This window comes from Carassius auratus, chromosome 3 (assembly GCF_003368295.1).
Source record: "Carassius auratus strain Wakin chromosome 3, ASM336829v1, whole genome shotgun sequence".
NCBI lineage: Eukaryota > Metazoa > Chordata > Actinopteri > Cypriniformes > Cyprinidae > Carassius > Carassius auratus.
Window position 1 is genome coordinate 9,643,971 of NC_039245.1, and position 19,747 is coordinate 9,663,717.

Consider the following 19,747-nt stretch of genomic DNA (forward strand, 5'->3'; position numbering starts at 1 on the left):
TTTTGATGGGTTTTGATATTTATTTGCAATCATGACATACAACTAAGAATTTACACTGAAGAACTGCAGAAACAGGCAACAGATCTCAGTTCAAACCCGAGGTGAGGTAGGATCAAGAGGATTTGTATGATATGTTGGGAAATGGTTGAAAGTTCTAGATGCATGAGTTCATGTAGATGTAACATATGCACTCTGAACTGTCACACAAACCTTAACAACCAGAGTCTAGTTTGAAATAAGGGACCTGGAAGCTCCGGGAAGCTTAGTTACATATTTACATAGATTCTGTGAAGCTCGAGTGCTTTGTCATGGTATTTCGTAACCCTCCAAATGAAGACAATCCTTGAGAAGAAAAGCTTGGTGCATTGAGACAGTTGTTGGCACAGCAGGAGTTTAATATTTTCCTGTGAAAACATTGATCAGTCGTGCTCTTCAAAAAGAACTTGATTTCTATGATTAAATTCGACAACAAAGTCTGACAAGCAACCCTAGGAAATTGAAACTTCAAATGATCTCAAACTGAAGTAGTTACGGTTGCTAAATGAGTCTCTGCATGGGTGTGCGTGGGAACGGCTTGATATGCATTGTTGAAAAATCTTCACATTTCCCACTTGCTCTGGCCAGATGTGCAATTCAAGAAGAACAATGTTGTTGCTATGGTAACCACTTTCCACAGCCATTTAATACCAAAGGTCAATACCGTTCTGATAATATAATCTGACACTGGAAGTATTGCTCTAGTGAACAGTCTATTGAAAGAATAAATAACCTGAAAGGAAGCCACATAGTATCCAATAAACTAACTTCATTGAATAATATCAATAGTGAAATTAATAAATAATTAATGTCATTCAAAAAATAAATTAGATCATTCATGCTAATATAAGTGCTAATGTGCCTGCATGTCTCAGCCTGGAAAAAATAAATAAATTGGTAATAAGACAGACACCTTTAATGGCCTTCAAGTCTTTTTAGTCTTTTTTAATGCTTCCTCTTAAAGATTTTGGAGCACTCAAAGAAGCCAGGTCCAGGTGCAGTCCGACTGGAAGAAAAGCCATCAGTGGAAATGTAGGTTTTAAAGTCTGAAATGTAGCAGAGGTCCTAGGCTTTGACCCAGCTCACAGGAACCCAGAAGGTCTCCCGCTCCAGTCTCTCCAGGATGCTACGTAGTTCTGCGCAGGCACTGGCAGTGTCCTCCTTAATCAGGACCTGATCCACAAGGTGACCGTACTGTTGATCTATCTGCTGTGCCGACAGACGCATTTCCTGCAGGTCCTCTTCCTGATAGATGAGGAGATGAGAGAGTGTAGTGCATGAATATTTATAGTGAGAATGAAGTGAAAGAGATATCAGTAATTGTGTGCAAAAATATACAGTAATCAAGCTAGCAATACTTTGTCTGTAGATTCTACGAGTTCCCCATCAGTTTTGCAAGTGAGACAAACCTTAAGCTGATTTTTAAAGCCAGACAGACTCTGCAATTTTATTCCAATTATTATTAAATGACAAAATTTCGAGGCTGATTTTTTGAGAGGCTGAAAGAATGGTCGTTGATCAGTGCCACAGGGTTTCCTGAGAGCCGCCTGATGTAAACCTGTGATCAGACTCACTGTTATTCGTCCATGTTCTCCTCCTCCTGGTGATGTGGCAGCACTGCGGCGCCTGCGACCCTCTGGGATTCTTGGCTTTACGAAAATGACGTAAGGCTTAAATTCAGCTGTCCGAAGGGCCTTCAGAGCCTGCAGCAGGACAAGCAACAGATCCAGTAATGTGGAAGGATAAATACAAATTTCTATCTACACTACTGTTCAAAATATAGGTTAAGAAATAAATTATCTTATTTAGCATCGAGATATTAAATCAAGGATCAAAAGTCATAGTAAGGACATTTATAATGTAATAATAATGTAATGTAATAATGTAAATTCTATTTGAAAAATTTAAATGCTGTTGTTTTGAACTTTCTATTCATCAAAGAATCCTGAAAAAATATCTCAGTTTCCACAAAAAAAAGCAAAACAGTTATCAATATTCTCAACAATGATAATAATAAATGCTTCTTGAGCACCAATTCAGCATATTAGCATGGTCTATCTATCGTTCTATCTGACTCTTTCATAACCTTTTCTTTATTATGAGGTTTGGCATTAAAACATTTAAAAATATAATCTATATGGTTTACCAAAAGAGTTTCTCAAATAGTGTACATTAGTGTAAGTTTAGTTTTAACCCAGTTGCAATTAACTTTAGAGAACCATGTACAGAATTATAATAAATAAATGATGCCTGTGTGCCCTGATAAACCAAACTTTAAATATAGTTTAAGCCAGTAGCAGTAAAATCTCACATTAAAAATGTATTAGAGCAAGAGTTGACCATAACAGGGATTCTTGCCATTGGGGGTAAAGAACTGCATGTGGTCTTGCACAACTAATATTCTTGTTGCAATAGGCAAGTAGCTCCACCTGAGGGTGAAACTTGTCAGTACATTTCAGCATTGGAGAACGGCTTCCTTTTGGCTATTTATTGTAAGCATGCATGAAAATTGCAAATAAAACCCAAACAAATGTACAAATGTACAACACATGCTTTTGTGCATAATTTAAAATAATATTTAGGTGTTTTATTTGAATTATAAATGATAGTGTTTACAGTAATTCTTGAATCAACACCAAGGGCAAAATCCGCAGTAATTTACCTCAGGCTGTACATCTACTAGACACATTTTGTTCCTGGCTTGAACGGAGCGGATGGCCTCTATACTGGTCCCATACAGGTTCTCCTTATACTCACCATACTCTATAAATCTACACACAGACAATTCAAGTCAGGGTATGGCAACTAGACAATATTTTGGGTAGGTAAAACTTGTAGAAGCAGTACAAGAGAACCACACCACAGTGAGACTCACTTGTTATTCTGTGCATCTGCATCAAACGCCTGCTTAGTCACAAAGTGGTACTCCACTCCCTCCTTCTCGTGGCTCTTTTTGGGCCGCGTGGTGTCTGTGATGGAGAACAGGTAGCCAAACATGTCATGTGGTTTGAAGGGATAGTTGAAAAATGAGGCTGTGATTTATTCACCTTCACACATTACCAAACCTTGTATGACTTCTATGTGTGAAACACAAAAAGCAGAAATTCCAAAGATTACTTAAGAATTACAAAGAATTACTTAAAAATAAAAGACAGTTGGTGCATGTGTGCTTTTGCTTAAGCTTGAAAGCCCCAGTCTCACTTGTGTGTTGGGAAGAACATGAAGTTGAGTAGACATTAAAATTTTTGGTGACTTTAAAGTTTACACATCATTTCAAACGACTGAACCTTTGGCAAGTTTCAATGTTTGACCCTCGTGTGTGTGCAATTCAGCTAGTGTATTTATCAGAAAGCTCTTTTTATCTTGCTTAGAAAGTGAGACAAGACCTACGGGGCACAGCCACAGCGTAGTGATGAGGATTTTCTGCTATCACTTTTTGCTTCAGCTCATTGATACGTGCTCCCAGAGAACCTGTGTAAAGATAGACAGCAAGTTGAAAATATTGCATATATAGTAACTTGTTTACTTAAAGTGCAGTGTACAAGAAAAGAAAAAAAAAAGTACTTCAGCAAATGTATGCTGAAGCTGAACTATTATTGCCATTAGAGGTCAGTGTATCATCATAATGTGGGAAACAATGAACCGGATTGGCAAACATTTTAGATCTGGTTGTTTATGGAAGGTATTGTGCATTTCGGGTTTTGCTTGTTATAATATATATTCTAAGCACTTTAATGATAATACAAGGTTTGTTAATTAGGTACTACTTACTAATATTGTGTAGACTTAGACAACTACTGTGCCTTCAGTTTCTATATTTACACTGTTTATTTTCCATTATTCTAGATCTCTTTTAATCAGTTGGGTGTTTGTTGCAACAAAATTACTCAATCTTATTAATTTTTGATACCACATCTTACCAATGAGAACTACTAATCGTGGTCTCTCGTTGGGCTTCTGCTGGTAACGTGTCACTTCCTCATAGGTCAGGAATTCTGTGTCATTCTGGTCAGAAACATTGGCCTCTCCTGAAGAACCTCGACGGTCCTTCCGACTTAGACGGAAGCTTCTCCTTAAACCGGCTAAAACAGAGTCAAGAAATTCATTATTTATTACACGATAAATAATTGTGTTTATATATTTTCACTACCATTCAAATGTTTTGGGTCAGTAAGGTATTTTTTTTTTTTTTTTTTTTTTTTTAGTGCAACCATAATAAAATTAAGTGATGAAATTCTTCAATTTTTACAAACTCTTTTTAAACTCTTAAGCAGTTTTATTTTATATAGTCTTGATAAACACATCACCATAACCTAACCAGTAACCATGAAACTTCTGCTCCTTAACTACTTTCAACTCCAGTGCAGCTCCTGTAGCGTAACTCTAATCTTCACCTCAGTCAGTATTGTTATGAGAAGTGATGTAAACTGTGTTATTTTTCAGGACATGGAGGTTAATGGTAACAGCTGTGTGGGGAGATCAAGGACTGTACCTGAGTAAAAGTCCCAGGAAAACACCTGGCCACAGGAGGGAGCCACTGCATTACACTTCGAAGAGACTACAGTGCGCATTAGACCACCTCACACTTGTGCATAAGCCACACTCTGCCCTTAACAACTGACCCCAAAACAGCTTTGCAGTTCATACATTCACTCCTGAGGTCATTTACAACTGACAATGAATTGTTCATTCCTGCATCAGCATTACCCCAAAAGTTGGCCAGCATGGAATCTGCACATTTTATCGCAATTCCTGCATCTGGAGTATGCAATGTATTTTAATATATATATATATATATATATATATATATATATATATATATATATATATATATATATATATATATGTGTGTGTGTGTGTGTGTGTAATGGAACAGAAAGCATAGAACACTTACTAGCAACTGAAAGCAACAAAAACTATCTAAAATATTTAATAAATTGCAAAAAGGCGATATGCAAAACAAAATAATAATATTTTATAATAATAATAATAATAATAATAATAATAATAATATATAATAACAAAATAAGAACTTATTTTATATAAAGTTCTGTGTAGGTAGACTCCATGCTGTCAGTAAGTCTGACTTCTAGTCATCTTTGTCATTTCCCACTATTATCATCACTACCAGATTATTGCAATGATTCTAGGTCAGTGGCTAAGGCTGAGGGTTGCCATCACGCACTTTAGCTATCACACACTTGACTCAGTGAGTGAGTGCACAGTCAATCGTGCAGGGTGGAATGTGCAGAGTGTCCAATAGAAGGGCAGCAGCCTGACAGTGGCTCTGGGGTTAGTGGGGTTCTTAGGGATGGAGGACTAAATAAAGCAGAAGGCAGCATAGGATCACATTCACACAAAGACTGGACAAAGGAAAGTGCTACCTGCCTGGTGATGAATGTAAGGTAAATTATTCTTACCTAATTTAAATGTGAACTATAATTGGATCACATTTAAACAACAGAAAGACAGTGACACAAAGAACAAAAATAATCACACTTATTGTGTATTCGCACATGCTGTCCCCATTGTTGGTCAATATACAAAGGGCACAGCATGTGTTCAAACGTTTGGGCTTGGTGAGATTTGTTTTAATGTTTTTGAAAGAAGTGTCTTATATCCAACAAGGCTTCATTATTATTATTATTATTATTATTATTATTATTATTATTATTATTATTATTATTATTATTATATACAGTAATATTGTGAAATATTATTATAATTTAAAATGTAATTTATTCCTGAGTTGTCTTCATTGTCACATGATCCTTCAGAAATCATTCTAATATGCTGATTTGCTGCTCAATAATGTCTTATAACAATTACTAATGCTGAATACAATTTTGCTGCTTGATATTATTTAAAATAAAAATGGTTTGATAAAAATATAAATGCCTTTACTGTTACCTTTTGACAATTTAATGCATCCTTTTTAAATAAAAGTAAATATATATTTAAAAAAATTCTTTCAACAACTAGAACAAAACAATCTAGTTCTAATAAAATTGGGATTTCCATGGGCAGAAATAGCACAATATTAATTATGGCAAGCAAATAGTGAGAAATTAAGGCACAATCTATAATAAGCCTAATGTAGATTAAAATAGGAGGCATAACTGCAGTAAATTAAATAATCATGGCACATGCTATCTCAGTGTGATTATCACTTAGAAAAAAAGTGGTGAGTGAACAAAGGAGTTTATGTGCTGAAAATCTGCTTCAGTGTTACAAATATTATATTCGTGCCAGCCACAGAAAGTCACAGTATCTAAAACTCTTCACAGATCATATGAAAGAGACATCTGGTGAAGATAAGTGTAGATATGAAGATGAAAAGCTGTCAGCTTGTTGGTTGTCCCTCCTGACACCGATTTCTGCAGCTGTTACACATTGTGAAAACACTGTGATAGCCTGAGAATGAAATATCTAAGACTATATGAACTAAAAAAATCACTTCCTTTTCTTCACTCTTTTAACAGCTCCTCAAATTAGCACTTATTAACTAATGAGACTTGAAACGGAGCTATACTGTATGTGAGCAAGAATTCTGATTACAAAACAAAACACTGATTACGTACTAATAGCTAAAAAAAAAGAAAAAAATAATTTATACAAGTACAATAATATATCAATTATATTATTTTAAATTAATTTATATAATTTAATTTATAATTATTTTAATGCATAATTAATTATATTTTATAATTTTATAATTAGAATTAAATGTTATTATTATAATTAAAATTATAATTTATAATTTAATAATGTATTTTATTATCCGAAAGGCAATGATCAGATTTATAAAATGCTTTATGAAAATTAATGACAGAAAAGTGTGAAAAACGTGTGAAAATTATCATAGATTTGTTGGTAATTCTGCACTTTTTCTCCACAATTGTGTACTTTATTCACATCATATACATCTGGTTTCCTCAAAATGGTACAATAACTGCACTTATTTCAATTTTAATTCTAGCTGTCAAAAGTGTGGAATAATTAAGATTAAACTGTTTTTTTTTTTTTTTTTTTTTTTTTTTTTTTTTGAAAGATGACATATGTTGACCAAGGCTGGATTTATTTGATTAAAACATTACCATTAAAAACTTTACCATTGTGAAAATTATCACAATCTAAAATAACTGTTTTCTAATTTAATACATTTTAAAATTTTATTTATTCCTGTGATCTCAAAGCTGTCATTACTTCAGTCTTCAATGTCACATGTACCCCCCGCCCAAATCCTTTATTAATAAAAACATTCAACAGAACAGCAAATTTTTTTTTTTTCAAATAGAAATCTTTTTTATGTCCTGTCATTTTTGATTGATTTAATGCATTATTTCTGAATTCTGAATTAAAGGAGCTGGAGTGAAGTGATTTCTGAGGGGAGATTACTGTCGTTCTGCTCTACTCACATACTTTTTCTAATACTATGTTAAATCAAAAGTGTGAACAAAAATAGCAGCCAAGTTCCACTCTCTCTTCCAAAGGCATCAGTGCACCACTGCAAATTGGTTTCTTCACCATGAAAGATTTTGACTGACCTAAAATTCCCTTTACATTGCCAAATACCAACCCTAAACCCCTCAATCTGGCCTCCCCTCATCAAGGGTTGGGCCATAGCTCTTGGCAGAGAGGCAGGCAGTAATAGAAGCTCACTCAGGCAGAAGTTATTACATTTAGCAGAGTTAGCAGGTGCTGGGAACAGGAGTGGGCATGCAGTTTCTCACCTATGTACTGTCCATTGAAATAGCCCTCACAGTCACAGTCTTCTGTAGGGAGGCAAGCAGGGAGAGAGGGGGTGAGCAGAGGAGACCAGGAGAGAGGAAGGAGGGCTGCAGAACTACAGTTACCCAAGCAGGTTCAACAGTTAGGCATGCAGGCAGGAGGCAAGTGTTTCAGTAGTCTGTGGTGGGCGGGGCCAACCCAGGGGTTCGTTATTTGCCAGGATGAAGATATTGGTGTTTTAGTGTATAAATGTTATGATTCACTTGTGTGGTTAAGTGGGACTCAGAAAAAAGAATGAGTGTTTATAATCTACAGTAAATGGAAAACAAGCCTTTAGATAGATAAAGATGAGAAAAGGTGATACTGATTAATTTCAGTATATAACATTAGTGACATGATGAGGTCTCAGAACATTAGTTAATAGTGTATTAAGGGACCACTTGATAAAGGCAAAGAAGGAAAGGGAGTGAAGTGATAATCTCAGTAATAAAAGGTCAAGACCTCTAAAGTGGGACGGGCCAAGAACAACATTAAGGGAAGATACAGACGTATGATTTTTATAAAACTAGCTACTTGTCATGCTGGGTTAATTTAATGGGGCTATACATTTTGTGTGATTTGTTCCTCTAATGCTTTCAAAAAAGTAATGGACCATCAAAGTATACCTTATTCCTAGAAAGTGCCATGCATCAAAGCCTCTCCCTCAATGAATATGTATGTGTGTGTGTGTGTGTGTGTGTGTGTGTGTGTGCATGTGTGTGTGTGTGTGTGGGCATGTTTTTGTGACATATCAGGACACAACTTTGTATAATGACATGGGTATGACACAGGTATAACAAGGAGAGGGTGACTCATGAGGACATAACCCATGTCCCCATTTTTCAAAACGCTTATAAATCATACAGAATGAGGTTTTTTTGAGAAAGTAAAAATGCACAAAGTTCCCTGTGAAGGTTAGGGTTAGGGGTAGGGTTGGTGAAGGGCGATAGAATATACAGTTTGTACAGTATAAAAACCATTACGCCTATGGAATGTCCCCACTTTTCACAAAAACAAACATGTGTGTGTGTGTGTGTGTGTGTGTGTGTGTGTGTGTGTGTGTGTGTGTGTGTGGGTGGGTGTACAGTAGAACAACAGTTGTCTCTGTCCAGGTATTAATAGATTAGGTGACACACTGGCCTAATTTCATAATCGCTGTGGAAGCAATACAAGTGTGTTGTATATTTGAGGGTGAATGTGTGAACTCAGACCTAGAACACCCACCTTTGTCACATCCTTGGTCATCTGGTGTTAGCAGTAATAAGAAAAGGAAAATATATCATGACAAAAGAAGCCAAAACTGCAGACTTAATTTACTCTGAATTGGAAAAGATTCTACACTGGCCCTGATGTTTATTTATTTATAAATAGAGAGTTTCATAAATTCCATCATTCCCACATCTTGCAGGTCAAAGTGTGTCCAGCAGGGAAGGACCACACACTGATGGAGTAATAAAGGAAGAAGCAGAAGAGGAACAGATATAAGGAGAGTCTGTGAGAGACAGCATGTGAGAAGGGTGCATTATGCATTTTACTAAACTGTGATGTGTCTGTTCTCTAATCAGATTTAGATTAGTGAGAAATGAAGCACTTGGTTGGAGCTCAGTAATCACCTGGAGACTTCACACAAGCACACACATCAGCAAATTATGCCTCCCGTTAGTCAACACTGATTAATACCTGAAGGGGTTTTCCGTAAGGAAGGAAGAATTACTGAAATACTCACAGACAGCTTTTTTTGGAGACTTTGAGCTTTGAAGCGTGCCCATTTTTATTCTGTAGGCTAAACGCCTGAGGGGAAAAACCATATGGAGAGAACTTCAAACAGTGGAAAAACATCAAATCCCTTGACAATAATGTTTTGTACTATTCTGACTAGATGTTCCTGTCTCTGGAGCCATCAAATATACTATTAAGCGAGATACAATTTTTTTTTTTTTTTAAGTTTCAATGATGAGAAAAAATGCTCAGTATCTACAGATGCATCCCACTGAGATGAAAAGAGGGGACAAAAAGGCAGGCTGGCTTATCGATGTCTAATAAAACCCATGGGGATTGATTTAGCCTAAAGAAAACAACAGCTTTCAGAGACTGTTTGCAATTTACATATATAACAATGCTAACAATGATACAGCAGCCGCACTATTCACGAAATACTTAATAGTGCTGTTATTTAGAAACATAAAACTGCCTTTTTACACATTGAAGCTTATTCTGTGGTCATGCTGCAGTTGATTTTAAGAATTCCAGGTTATATTGTAAAAAAAAGAAAAAAGAAAAAGTTGGCCGATGTTGTAAAATAATCAAAGAAGTGTGCTTTATTGTATTGAATGTGCACTTCAGTAAAATTGTTCATTTTTAATAACATTTTTTTTTTGAATGCTAAGAAAACTAAACATGCAGATGCTAAAATTAAATGCCACTTAAGTGTATTTAAAGATATGTTTAAAGTACATTTTAAAGAACATTTTAGTTTTAATCATCTTTTGTTTTTAAAGGAGTGCACATTTTGATGTGTTAACCAACATACAGTACAGTACTTGATTATAATTTTTGCTGTAGTTTTATTCGATATTACATTTAAAGTTAATACAATTCAGATGTACTAAATTAAATTACAGGGGGTGGGGGGCATTGGAGAAGGCCCCTGTCAATGTCTGGGCCCTATGCACTCACCCTTTTCTCTGCACTAATGATTGCCATGCTGGTCAGTCTAGGTTAAATGGCACATGTAGCTGAATTTGTTTGTTTATTGATTGATTTGTGTGATTGATTAACTGGGCAGGGCTACTAAAATCTTTCTTAATTTCCTGCAAACTAAACAGCTTTCAGAGAGTATGGTGTGTGTTTTATGGATGCTTTGTATCACCTCTCCTGAAAATGTTTGGATGGGACGAGTCCTGCACGCAGGTTGCAGTCTCCCACTCTCTTGGCCTGCCACCATGTCTGATCATGCTGACTGACCACCTGCAGGATGTCTCCTCGTTTAAACGGAAGCCCTGCCTCCTGACACGGCGTGGCTTTGTCCTCCAGTGGAGTGTAATCAAACAGTGCTCTCATGTAGACCTGAAGAAAACACATGGTGTGAACAAGATGCAAACACAGTGAACAAGAGAAAAAACAAGAGAGATGCTGAGCTGATTACTGATAAATTACTAAGTTTTATGCCGTTTTATAGTCAGTTACCTTGCTCTCTTTCAGCTTGTCCTCCTCTTTGATTGCTGGGATGATCTTCAGTGTGATAGAACCTTGAGATTGAGACTAAGACAAAAATAAAAAAAAAATAATTACTTCTCTTATTTTGACAATAAACAGGAATGATTATGGTTTGATTTTATTAAGACTGTCAATTGATTGATCTTTTTTTTTTTTAAAACAATAATTATATGATATGGCATTAATTGAACTGTTCACAATTGATCAACATTTGCTGAGAAAAAAAGTGAAATAATATTATTATAATATTATATTACATAAGATAATTCTAATAAAATGATAGCAAATGCATTAAACAGGCAAAGGACTGAGACTTTTTTTAAGTATATTATTTTACGTTCTACAGAAAATCAACAATCATACAAGAGGACAAGAACAAAAGCTGAAAGACATGAGGGTGAGTAAATGATGACACGATTTGCATTTTTATGTGAATAAAATGTTTTGATAGGAAAACTCCTTAACAAGGAACCTAGGAAGCAGGAGTTGTTTATGTGGGTAGTTTTTTATTTTTTTATTTTTTTAAGTGAATTATACCAAGTGAATGTGTAGGAGGTCTAGGAGAATAGTATTACCAGTAGTTGACTGATCTCATCTGGTCTCTTGTGCATTACAGAGCTGCCGTTGACCTCTCTCAGTTCATCACCGACATGCACCAGACCTGCGGATATGGAGGACTACCTGATTTACAGATTCTCTACCACATGTTCAAACCATACCTGCTGTGTTTGAGCCATACTACACTTTATAGGCATAGTTTGATGTATTTTTAATGACCAAAAAGATCAGTACCACCATACACACACACACACACACACTATATTCCCATGGCAACAGCTGTGGTCAGGTGGTTAGTGAGTCTGTTTGATTCCCTTGATTGAGTCTCTGGAGACTCTCTTTGACCACACAGATGGGCCATGTGTCACTGCAGCAGACATGCAGCCTAGTGCTCATCACAGAGGTAAAAATAATCATATCTAGCACACTCAGTAGAGGTGCAGGGATATTCAGACACTTCAGTGGGTTTAGAGATGAACAGAACCTTTGAAGACTGCACTGGTTTTCCACTGGTATACTCAATGGTAATTAAAAAAAAGATTTTCAGGTGTATATTTGGAGCATGGAGTAAACCGAGACCGCAAGATTGAAGACAAATTCTTTGAAGTGTCACTCACCACTCCTGTCTGCAGCCCCTCCTTTCATGATCCGAGCCACAATCACGGCCCCTGTGGAATCATCCCGCCGAATAGTGGCACCCTGAGAGACAGAGAGAGAGACAAACAGACAGTTCAACAACCTATACATTTATGATGGATCAAAATTTGTCTGATGGATCAAAATGCTGATGGACCAAATTGTCGTGTATACTGAACTTTGTTTAAATTTAACTTGAAAACTGAAAACCTAACAATAAAATCTATTCAAAATATTATCAAATAATATAATAATATATCAATAATACTCAAATAACAGTATATGTGTCTTTATATTTTGGGAGTCACTGTATTTGTGCATCTGGCATTGTTTATTTCTTTTACCAGCGGCTCTTTGTTTTTGACTAGGCGGACAATCTTGACAGACTCCTCATCTAGCTCATCCTCAAAGTCATCGGGGAGAGGAGGCAGCACTGGGTCAAAGTTCTTCTGCGCCACCGTGTCATGAACGGACAAAACCGCCTGCCAATGCAGGAGGGACAGGAGCTAGATTGAGTTTTTGACTAACAGTTATCATGAATGTCTAACAGTAAAAGTGTTTTTTTTTACCTTGAGATGTGGTGATGTCAACAAATGTAGCAGCTCTTTTTCCTCCGAACTCATTGGTCCACTTTGCAACTCTTCTGCTACCTACCAATCAGTGATAGACAAAAGTCAAACCATTTAACAATATATCAAACAGCTGACTTAAAAAAATAGGCTTATAATTTTATCAAATAAAACAAGTCAAATATTATAAATATTTACAACTATATACACTATGGCTCAAAACTTTGGAATAATTATAGCATTTTTTTTAAATCTTATGCACACCAAGGCTGGATTTATTTGACCAAATAAATAAATAAACAAACATAAATATTGTGAAATTTTAATACAATTTACTTTCAACTGTTTTCTGTTTTAAATAATTTTATAATGTTATTAATTCCTGTGAATGTTCAGCAGCTAATCCAGTCTTCAGGTTCTCATAATCCTTCAGAAACCATTCTAATAACAGGAATATTTTATATAAAAAATTTATTCAAATAGAAAACAACTATTTTAAATTGCATTGATATTTCAAAATAATATCAAAACTATTTAAAAATCATTTTGATCAAATAATTGCAGCCTTGGTGAGCATAATTGGCTCTTTTGAAAAACATTAAAAAAAACCGAATTATTCTAAACTTTTTACTTTTATTTCACATTATAATATTATATAAATGTTATTTATGTTTGAAAATGTGGTAAAAATTATATTGTTATTTCTTTAATAAATTATTATTATTATTTTAGATTATATATTTTTTTATAAAATGCAAAATAAATTATGGACATTTTTAGCAATTTGTCACCAGAGCCTGACTAAATCAGAGGCACACATTCTTATATGATTTAATTGTTTTTTTTTTTCAGTGAAGTCTAAGTTCTACTTTTGCTAAAGTTGCTGAGTCAAGCATTTTAGTGTTTCCTCATTCCCCCCCAGAAACCATTAAACTCTGATCTCATATATTATTGTAAAAGACGCATTAATCTAGCCTGTGGCGATGTGAAATGACAGACTGCAGCACTTACATCCTCTGCCAGAGTGGAGGCGCTGTGGAGAACAGGGGTGGGGCTCTGCCTTTCATACTGACGCAACTTCTCATGGATCTAGCAAAGACACGCACACTGCACATGTTTACAGAAGCTGGAGATGATTGGTCTCTTACACATTTGCTGCCATACATTTAACAAGAAGCTAAGGTAAAACATGCAATCTGTAAATCATTTATAATATATGATGCTGCATATGTGAGGTGAATTCAATTGAAAACCCTGCATTACTGAAACACACACACCTTCATCAGATAGCTGAGACCCCTCTCACTGAAGACATCCTTGAGGAAGACCATGTCCTCTTTGTGATTGGCATCTGGACGCAGCTGTGAGGTCAGCAGGGCAAGCGTCTCATGCAACCCTACATGCGGACAGGAGATCAGTGAGTGTCAATATTCTGATTATACATACACACAAGTGTGATTTTATGGATGTGTACATGTGCAGCACACCTTCTCCTGCAGAGAGGACTGGCATGATTTCTTTCATAGATCAGGAAGGGGTTCACCTAAAAGAGAGATCATCTTTATTACAGTACTCCAAAGTCCTCATAGTGTTTTTACATTACTTGGTTTTTGGGTTTGTTTCTTTCATCTGAACACACACTGGAGCAGAGATGATACAAGGTTGTTGAAAACAAGCACAACCTCTGAACAGCCATATTAAGCAACCGTATTCATCAAGACAAGATACATTTGCCACTGCTACTGAACTGAATTGAATCAACATTAAACTAGCTTGAGCTGAATAATGCCACTATTATTTTTCTGTAGAGCTGCTTATAGATGAAAAAAATTTGGAATAATATAGTTGAATTTTGCAACATTAACAATGTTATTTTTCCATTTATTATGTGAATCTGATTTGAAACAATCTGTATTGTACGTGCAATATTGATAAATCTAGCTGGTAAATCTAACTAGACCAGGAGTGTACGGATTCAGACACAAAAACATGTCACAGATGACCAAAAATAAACTCACACATGCCACAGGCCCATGATACTAGTGGCTCACTCGTTTATTTTTATTTGATTATTGATCTACAAGATCATTCATGTCTTTTCAATGTATTTTTCATCTACTATCTATCGCTCTTGTTGGTTTCCTCATGGTTCGTAATCAGTTTAAATGCCTGCAGTAGATCGGTTCATCAATATCCCGTCACTTTCAAGCATGTGACTTGTATTTCATATCATCTTACTGAGTGTGCTATGTGATATGATTAACGAATATTCAGCCATGATAAAGTGCTAGAATAGAGGAAAGAGAGAGAGAGAGAGACTGGAAGACATGAGTAATGCTGTTCTGTTGGTGCCGAGAGCAGGAACACAAAGCTCAGAGTGCTTCCTCTCTCCCTCACGCACACTCTCCCAAAGCAATTCACAGATGCCATACTTTCAGAGTACCTAGTGAAACAGAAATAGCATTTCCACCAGCTCTGATCCATCTAGAAATGAGACGAGAGACATAAAATAGAAACTTTGGTGCAGTTTCTCTTCCATGAAACATTCAACATAAGGAGTGTTGTAACATGGGGTGGGTTTTATCCACTGAACCAGTTTGACACTTTGAATAGACTGAGAGTTTACCATGAATACTGCTGGTGAAGATGGACATGTTGATCGACTTTTTTTTTTAGCACTTTTGTCAGCTTCACTGTTTTTAAATGTGCTACAGAATATAAATAAAATGTTCTTGCATGTCAAGACTGAGCCATGAGGACAGCATGCTTATTTAGGGAGCTGAAATTAGTAATTAAGTTACTAATCCTAATTGTGAAAATGATTGGAACTTCTGTAACTGTTCCATGTAGTGACACAATATAATATCAATTGCATTTCCTGCTGTGCCTGTAAAAAAAAAAAAAAAAATCTAAATATACTTGAGTCCAACATTATGCTAACAAGCCATGTGTCATTGCACCGTATTTACTCATTGTAAAAAGAAAAAAAGGTGATGATAGATAGCTGCAGGCACCTATAATACCATAAAACTGCATTCAATTCTTAGAAATATCAGAAGAGTGAATGTGAGAGATTAACTAATAATCCCATTGTGGCTACCACAATTTGTTTTGCTCTTAAGGATGATGTCATTCCCAGTTTATGCGGTTCTCGTAATGATGTAATTGTCACATGAGGTGTGTTTGTGTGAGTGTGTTGAGAAAAATGGGCTTTAGTGTTAAATTATAAATTAAGTGATAAATATACAGTTTGTCAGTAGAGCAATTCCAGATTTTTTTTATGATTTTGGAAAATAATTTATAAAATAAGTGATTTTATTACTTTATTCCATATATTTCATACATTATTTACATATTTTCTATGTGGTATATTTTTTCAGGATTCTTTGATGAAAGAAAGTTCAGAACAGCATAATTTATTTAAAATAGAGATTCTTAATGTTTTTACTGTAACTTCTGAACTATTTAATATATCCTTGTTGAATAAAAGTATTAAGTTATGCTTTTTTTAATTACCCCAAACTTTTAAAAGGGTATATATACATTATTTATGTGTATACATACAGTATATGTTACACAGTACTGGTGCATTTTATCAATAATAATCTTCTAGAAAACCAGTGTAATGTTAAGGTTGCATGCCTTGTTCATAAACCTAAAAAGACAAATATGAGCTTTGACATAAAAGCATAAACACGTCATCATGTGTGCTATTTCTGTCCAGAACAGCTTAGAGCCCTTTTTGGGTTTTGGCTCGGATCTAAGAAAACCACACACACATACACACACATACTGAGAAAGACCTCTCTGTTACCTTATTGGCTTTGAAGGTCTGTTTAGGTCAGGCAGTCTTCAGCAGATAGTACATCTGTTTGGCCTTCCTAATTCTTGGATGTATGCTGAATTACAGAACATCAAGTCCAATCTGATGTTAAAAACTTTAAGGGTGTATAAACACACATTCAATGATGTTAGGTGAATGGAGCTGTCAGCCTGCTGTGCTTTATGTTGGATATTTACTAACTAAGACTCTGAAGGGGACCAGAGTGAAATATAGGGGTAGCTTATGTTTCTATAAGCACATGGTTCATTCAATTGAAAATGATTTAAAGTCTTGAAAATAATTTGAAAACCGTTTCAATACCTCTTATTCTAGACTGTATATTCTTCTACATTTGAGCTGGCTTTAAATGAAAACTGTGTAATTTTTGTAAAATACTTTTACCAGTCCCTGTTTTAGGTTAATTCCTCAAAAGAAAAAAAACAGTGATAGACTCTGGTGCGCTATGACACAATTAGTCATTGTTTGAGCAGCAATTTGACAATTTAACCAATGGTCTGAGTTCAGGATGGAACTCTTTTTTTTTGTCCAGCAGTGGAAAACAATTGCTTGACAAGTGCAGCTTTACTTGAAACAGGACATTTAAATGGGATATTCACCATTTCAAAGTTTGGGACTGATATGGTGCTCTAGAAACATTTTCTAATTATTATCAGTTAAAAACAGTTGTGATGCTTATTTTTTTTCTTTTTCTCATGATACATGGTTCTATTCTTTGATGAATACAAAGTTTAAAAGAACAGCATTTATTTGAAATACAACTATTGTATAACATTATAGATATCTTTACTCCCACTTTTTATAAATTGAATTCGTCCGTGCATAAAAGCATTCATTTAATTAATATTACGTTTTTTAAAGAGTTTTGAATGGTACTGTATCAGTGGGCTTGTCCTTTAAAGTTTGTATGGGGTTTTATATTCTATAGAGCACAAAAGTATGTTTTGCCTGTGAGCAGTTGATATAGATATATATATATCTGCTAAAAGTGAATTTGTTAAAATGCAGGAATAATAATCACTCGCATCTCTTGACTGAATTACTTTGTAGTTTTAACAACAACTAATTTATATTTCATTTATAGTGAAGAGACTATGCAAATGCTATTTTACATTTGATTATTCATTTCCTGAACCTGAATTCCTACAAACTTGAAAAAACTAAACATTGTTTAATTCCTATCTTTGTTCTATTTATTTATTTTACACAATTTCAAACAGGGCCCATGGGTTACAACCTGCACTGTGGCCCCACAAACCCCAACTACGGCCCTGGTCTGTAAGTTAGCTGATGCTGCCTATGACTGATGGGCAAATAATCATAATTAATTATTTGCTTACGCAGTTGAAAGCAGGTGTAGAGCTGCTTGGCATGGGATTTGGTTTCTTTAAACTGTTGTACTAGTGGAGAGATTTCAGTAAGGTTAATATAAGAAACGGATAGGTTTTCACAGACAGAGATAAAAAAGAATGTACAGGATTGTTAGAAGAGTTTCTATATCCCCCAAGTTTAAATTTTGATCCAGTACCGGTTAAGTGAACGTGAGGTCTGAAATAATATGACACTTTAAGATAAAATAAAAATGATAAGATTGAATAAACTTCTATGCACATCTGTATTTAACAAGATTTGGTATTTGTTAAGTCATTTGTCAGGTCATGATATCATCTTGTTTCAAATAACAACGTTTAATCACACTAGAACAGATTAAAATATGCTACTTATTAAAGGGAACAAACGTAGCCTTGTGTTTTTAGCATTTTAAGTATTCATTTACATTTTTAACGTAAACTTCAATGTTCCCTTGGATGTTTGATCAGAACCACTGATCTATCGAAAACAATGTTATGACATCAAGTGAGTGTTTATTATTTAGGGCTTCTGAACATAAAAGTGATGCATATTGATGAAATATTGAGAAATATTTAATATCAGTGTCAAATGGGATTTATTAATAATAGGCTGACCATTGGGCTGAAAGGTCCCCGATCACGCAGAATCACCTTTTGTTACAGATTAGAAAGACAGCAAGACATTTGTAGACAATAGACATCTGTTTGAATGTTTTCCTGGACCATCTTCAAAACGTGCATTGATCTTAGAGGAATGTGTTGGCTGGAGGCTATTTTGCAAGTGCAAATTCATTAATAGTTCAACTGCCTGTTGTCATAAAGCAAACTCAAACACACAGTGTTTTGGCACAAACAACAATTTTCTAACCCTGCACCCACTTCCAAACAGAGCCAGCCCATTAGAATTCAACTCGCAGTGACCTAATTCTGTTTCACTTACATTGTTGCAGGAGCACATGCACCTCAGACAAAGAGTGAACAAATTGATGGACTCTTACTATCAATAATGGAAACAGATTGGCTCGTTTTCCTCAGCACTGTTGTGAAAGCATCAGTACATTCTTCTCTACTCAGATGCCTAATGTATCCTTACTCTCTCTCTCTCTCTCTCTCTCTCCATTTCAGTCTTTCTCTTCTTCTGAATCTCTCTCTTCTCCATCTGCAGTGCAGTGCTGATTTGCACATATGCCACTGATTGGCTCCGAGAGAAAATAAAGCCCCTCTAGATGAGATAATCTCCAAAACACACATACAATCACACACATGATCTCATGCAGTGCATGCTGGGCCTGGCTTTGTGTTTAGCTCTGGTATAATGAAGCAAATGAAGGTAATAGAAAGGAGCCGCCTACCTCTGACTACGTCTTCCTCTCTTTTATTCTGTTTCTCTGGATCTGTCGTTCCCAGGCGTTTGCCTTACTGATCCTTTGACTGTGACTCTTCCTCCGGCTGCCGCTTCTGCCGTCTGTCGCTTCTCTTTCTGTCTCTCTGTGGTTTTCTCTCTTCCTCACACATACACATACCCCCTCCCCTTTCTGTCCTCCCTCCTCCCCTTCTCTCCTCCGTTCATCCAGTATCCCCCAGCTAGTCTCTCTCTCTCTCTGCTGCCATTGTATCAGAGACAGATGCAGGTGGGCATTGTAAGACACAGAGGGGCCGTGTTGCCTCCAGTGGGCATCTCTCACCCTCCCACCCTCTGTGTCTTTTCTTTTTTCTCTATTTAGATTATTGTGTTCACTTGAGCTGTCAGATGGAAGACATGGAGGTAG

General features: G+C 35.7%; 1 protein-coding gene and 1 long non-coding RNA gene across 4 annotated transcripts in view; one reads left to right on the forward strand and one right to left on the reverse strand.

The window, feature by feature from the left end:
- Positions 1-19,544, reverse strand: LOC113047099 (MAGUK p55 subfamily member 3-like). Of its 3 annotated transcripts, XM_026208360.1 has the most exons (19): positions 19,331-19,542; positions 14,273-14,328; positions 14,063-14,181; positions 13,797-13,874; positions 12,786-12,866; positions 12,561-12,698; positions 12,198-12,279; positions 11,598-11,683; positions 10,993-11,067; positions 10,676-10,872; positions 9,533-9,597; positions 9,031-9,051; positions 7,770-7,811; positions 3,957-4,118; positions 3,427-3,507; positions 2,912-3,005; positions 2,699-2,807; positions 1,611-1,739; positions 1-1,281 (listed from the first exon to the last, which is right to left on the reverse strand). In XM_026208360.1, exons 2-19 carry the CDS (start codon positions 14,307-14,309, stop codon positions 1,102-1,104), a joined length of 1,776 nt encoding a protein of 591 aa, XP_026064145.1. In that variant the 5' UTR covers positions 14,310-14,328; positions 19,331-19,542; the 3' UTR covers positions 1-1,101. The 3 variants fall into 3 exon arrangements, with proteins under 3 accessions (XP_026064145.1, XP_026064155.1, XP_026064162.1); XM_026208370.1 differs by lacking the exon at positions 7,770-7,811 and having other exon boundaries at positions 19,331-19,544; XM_026208377.1 differs by lacking the exons at positions 7,770-7,811; positions 9,031-9,051 and having other exon boundaries at positions 19,331-19,544.
- LOC113047110 (uncharacterized) overlaps positions 13,880-19,747 on the forward strand; it is an 11,243-nt gene continuing 5,375 nt past the window's right edge. The window contains exons 1-2 of the long non-coding RNA XR_003276210.1: positions 13,880-13,967; positions 14,072-14,202. This is a non-coding gene — a long non-coding RNA (uncharacterized LOC113047110). The remainder of the gene's footprint in view (positions 13,968-14,071; positions 14,203-19,747) is intronic.

What these genes read in the sequence shown, in the direction of transcription:
- LOC113047099 (XM_026208360.1), bottom strand. Translation starts at nt 14,309, where the DNA reads ATGAAAGAAATCATGCCAGTCCTCTCTGCAGGAGAAG. An exon ending in GTCTCCAAAAAAAGCTGTCT is followed by an intron (nt 9,052 to 9,532) that starts GTGAGTATTTCA and finishes TGCTAACACCAG; the next exon opens with ATGACCAAGGATGTGACAAA. An exon ending in TGACCAAGGATGTGACAAAG is followed by an intron (nt 7,812 to 9,030) that starts GTGGGTGTTCTA and finishes GCCTCCCTACAG; the next exon opens with AAGACTGTGACTGTGAGGGC.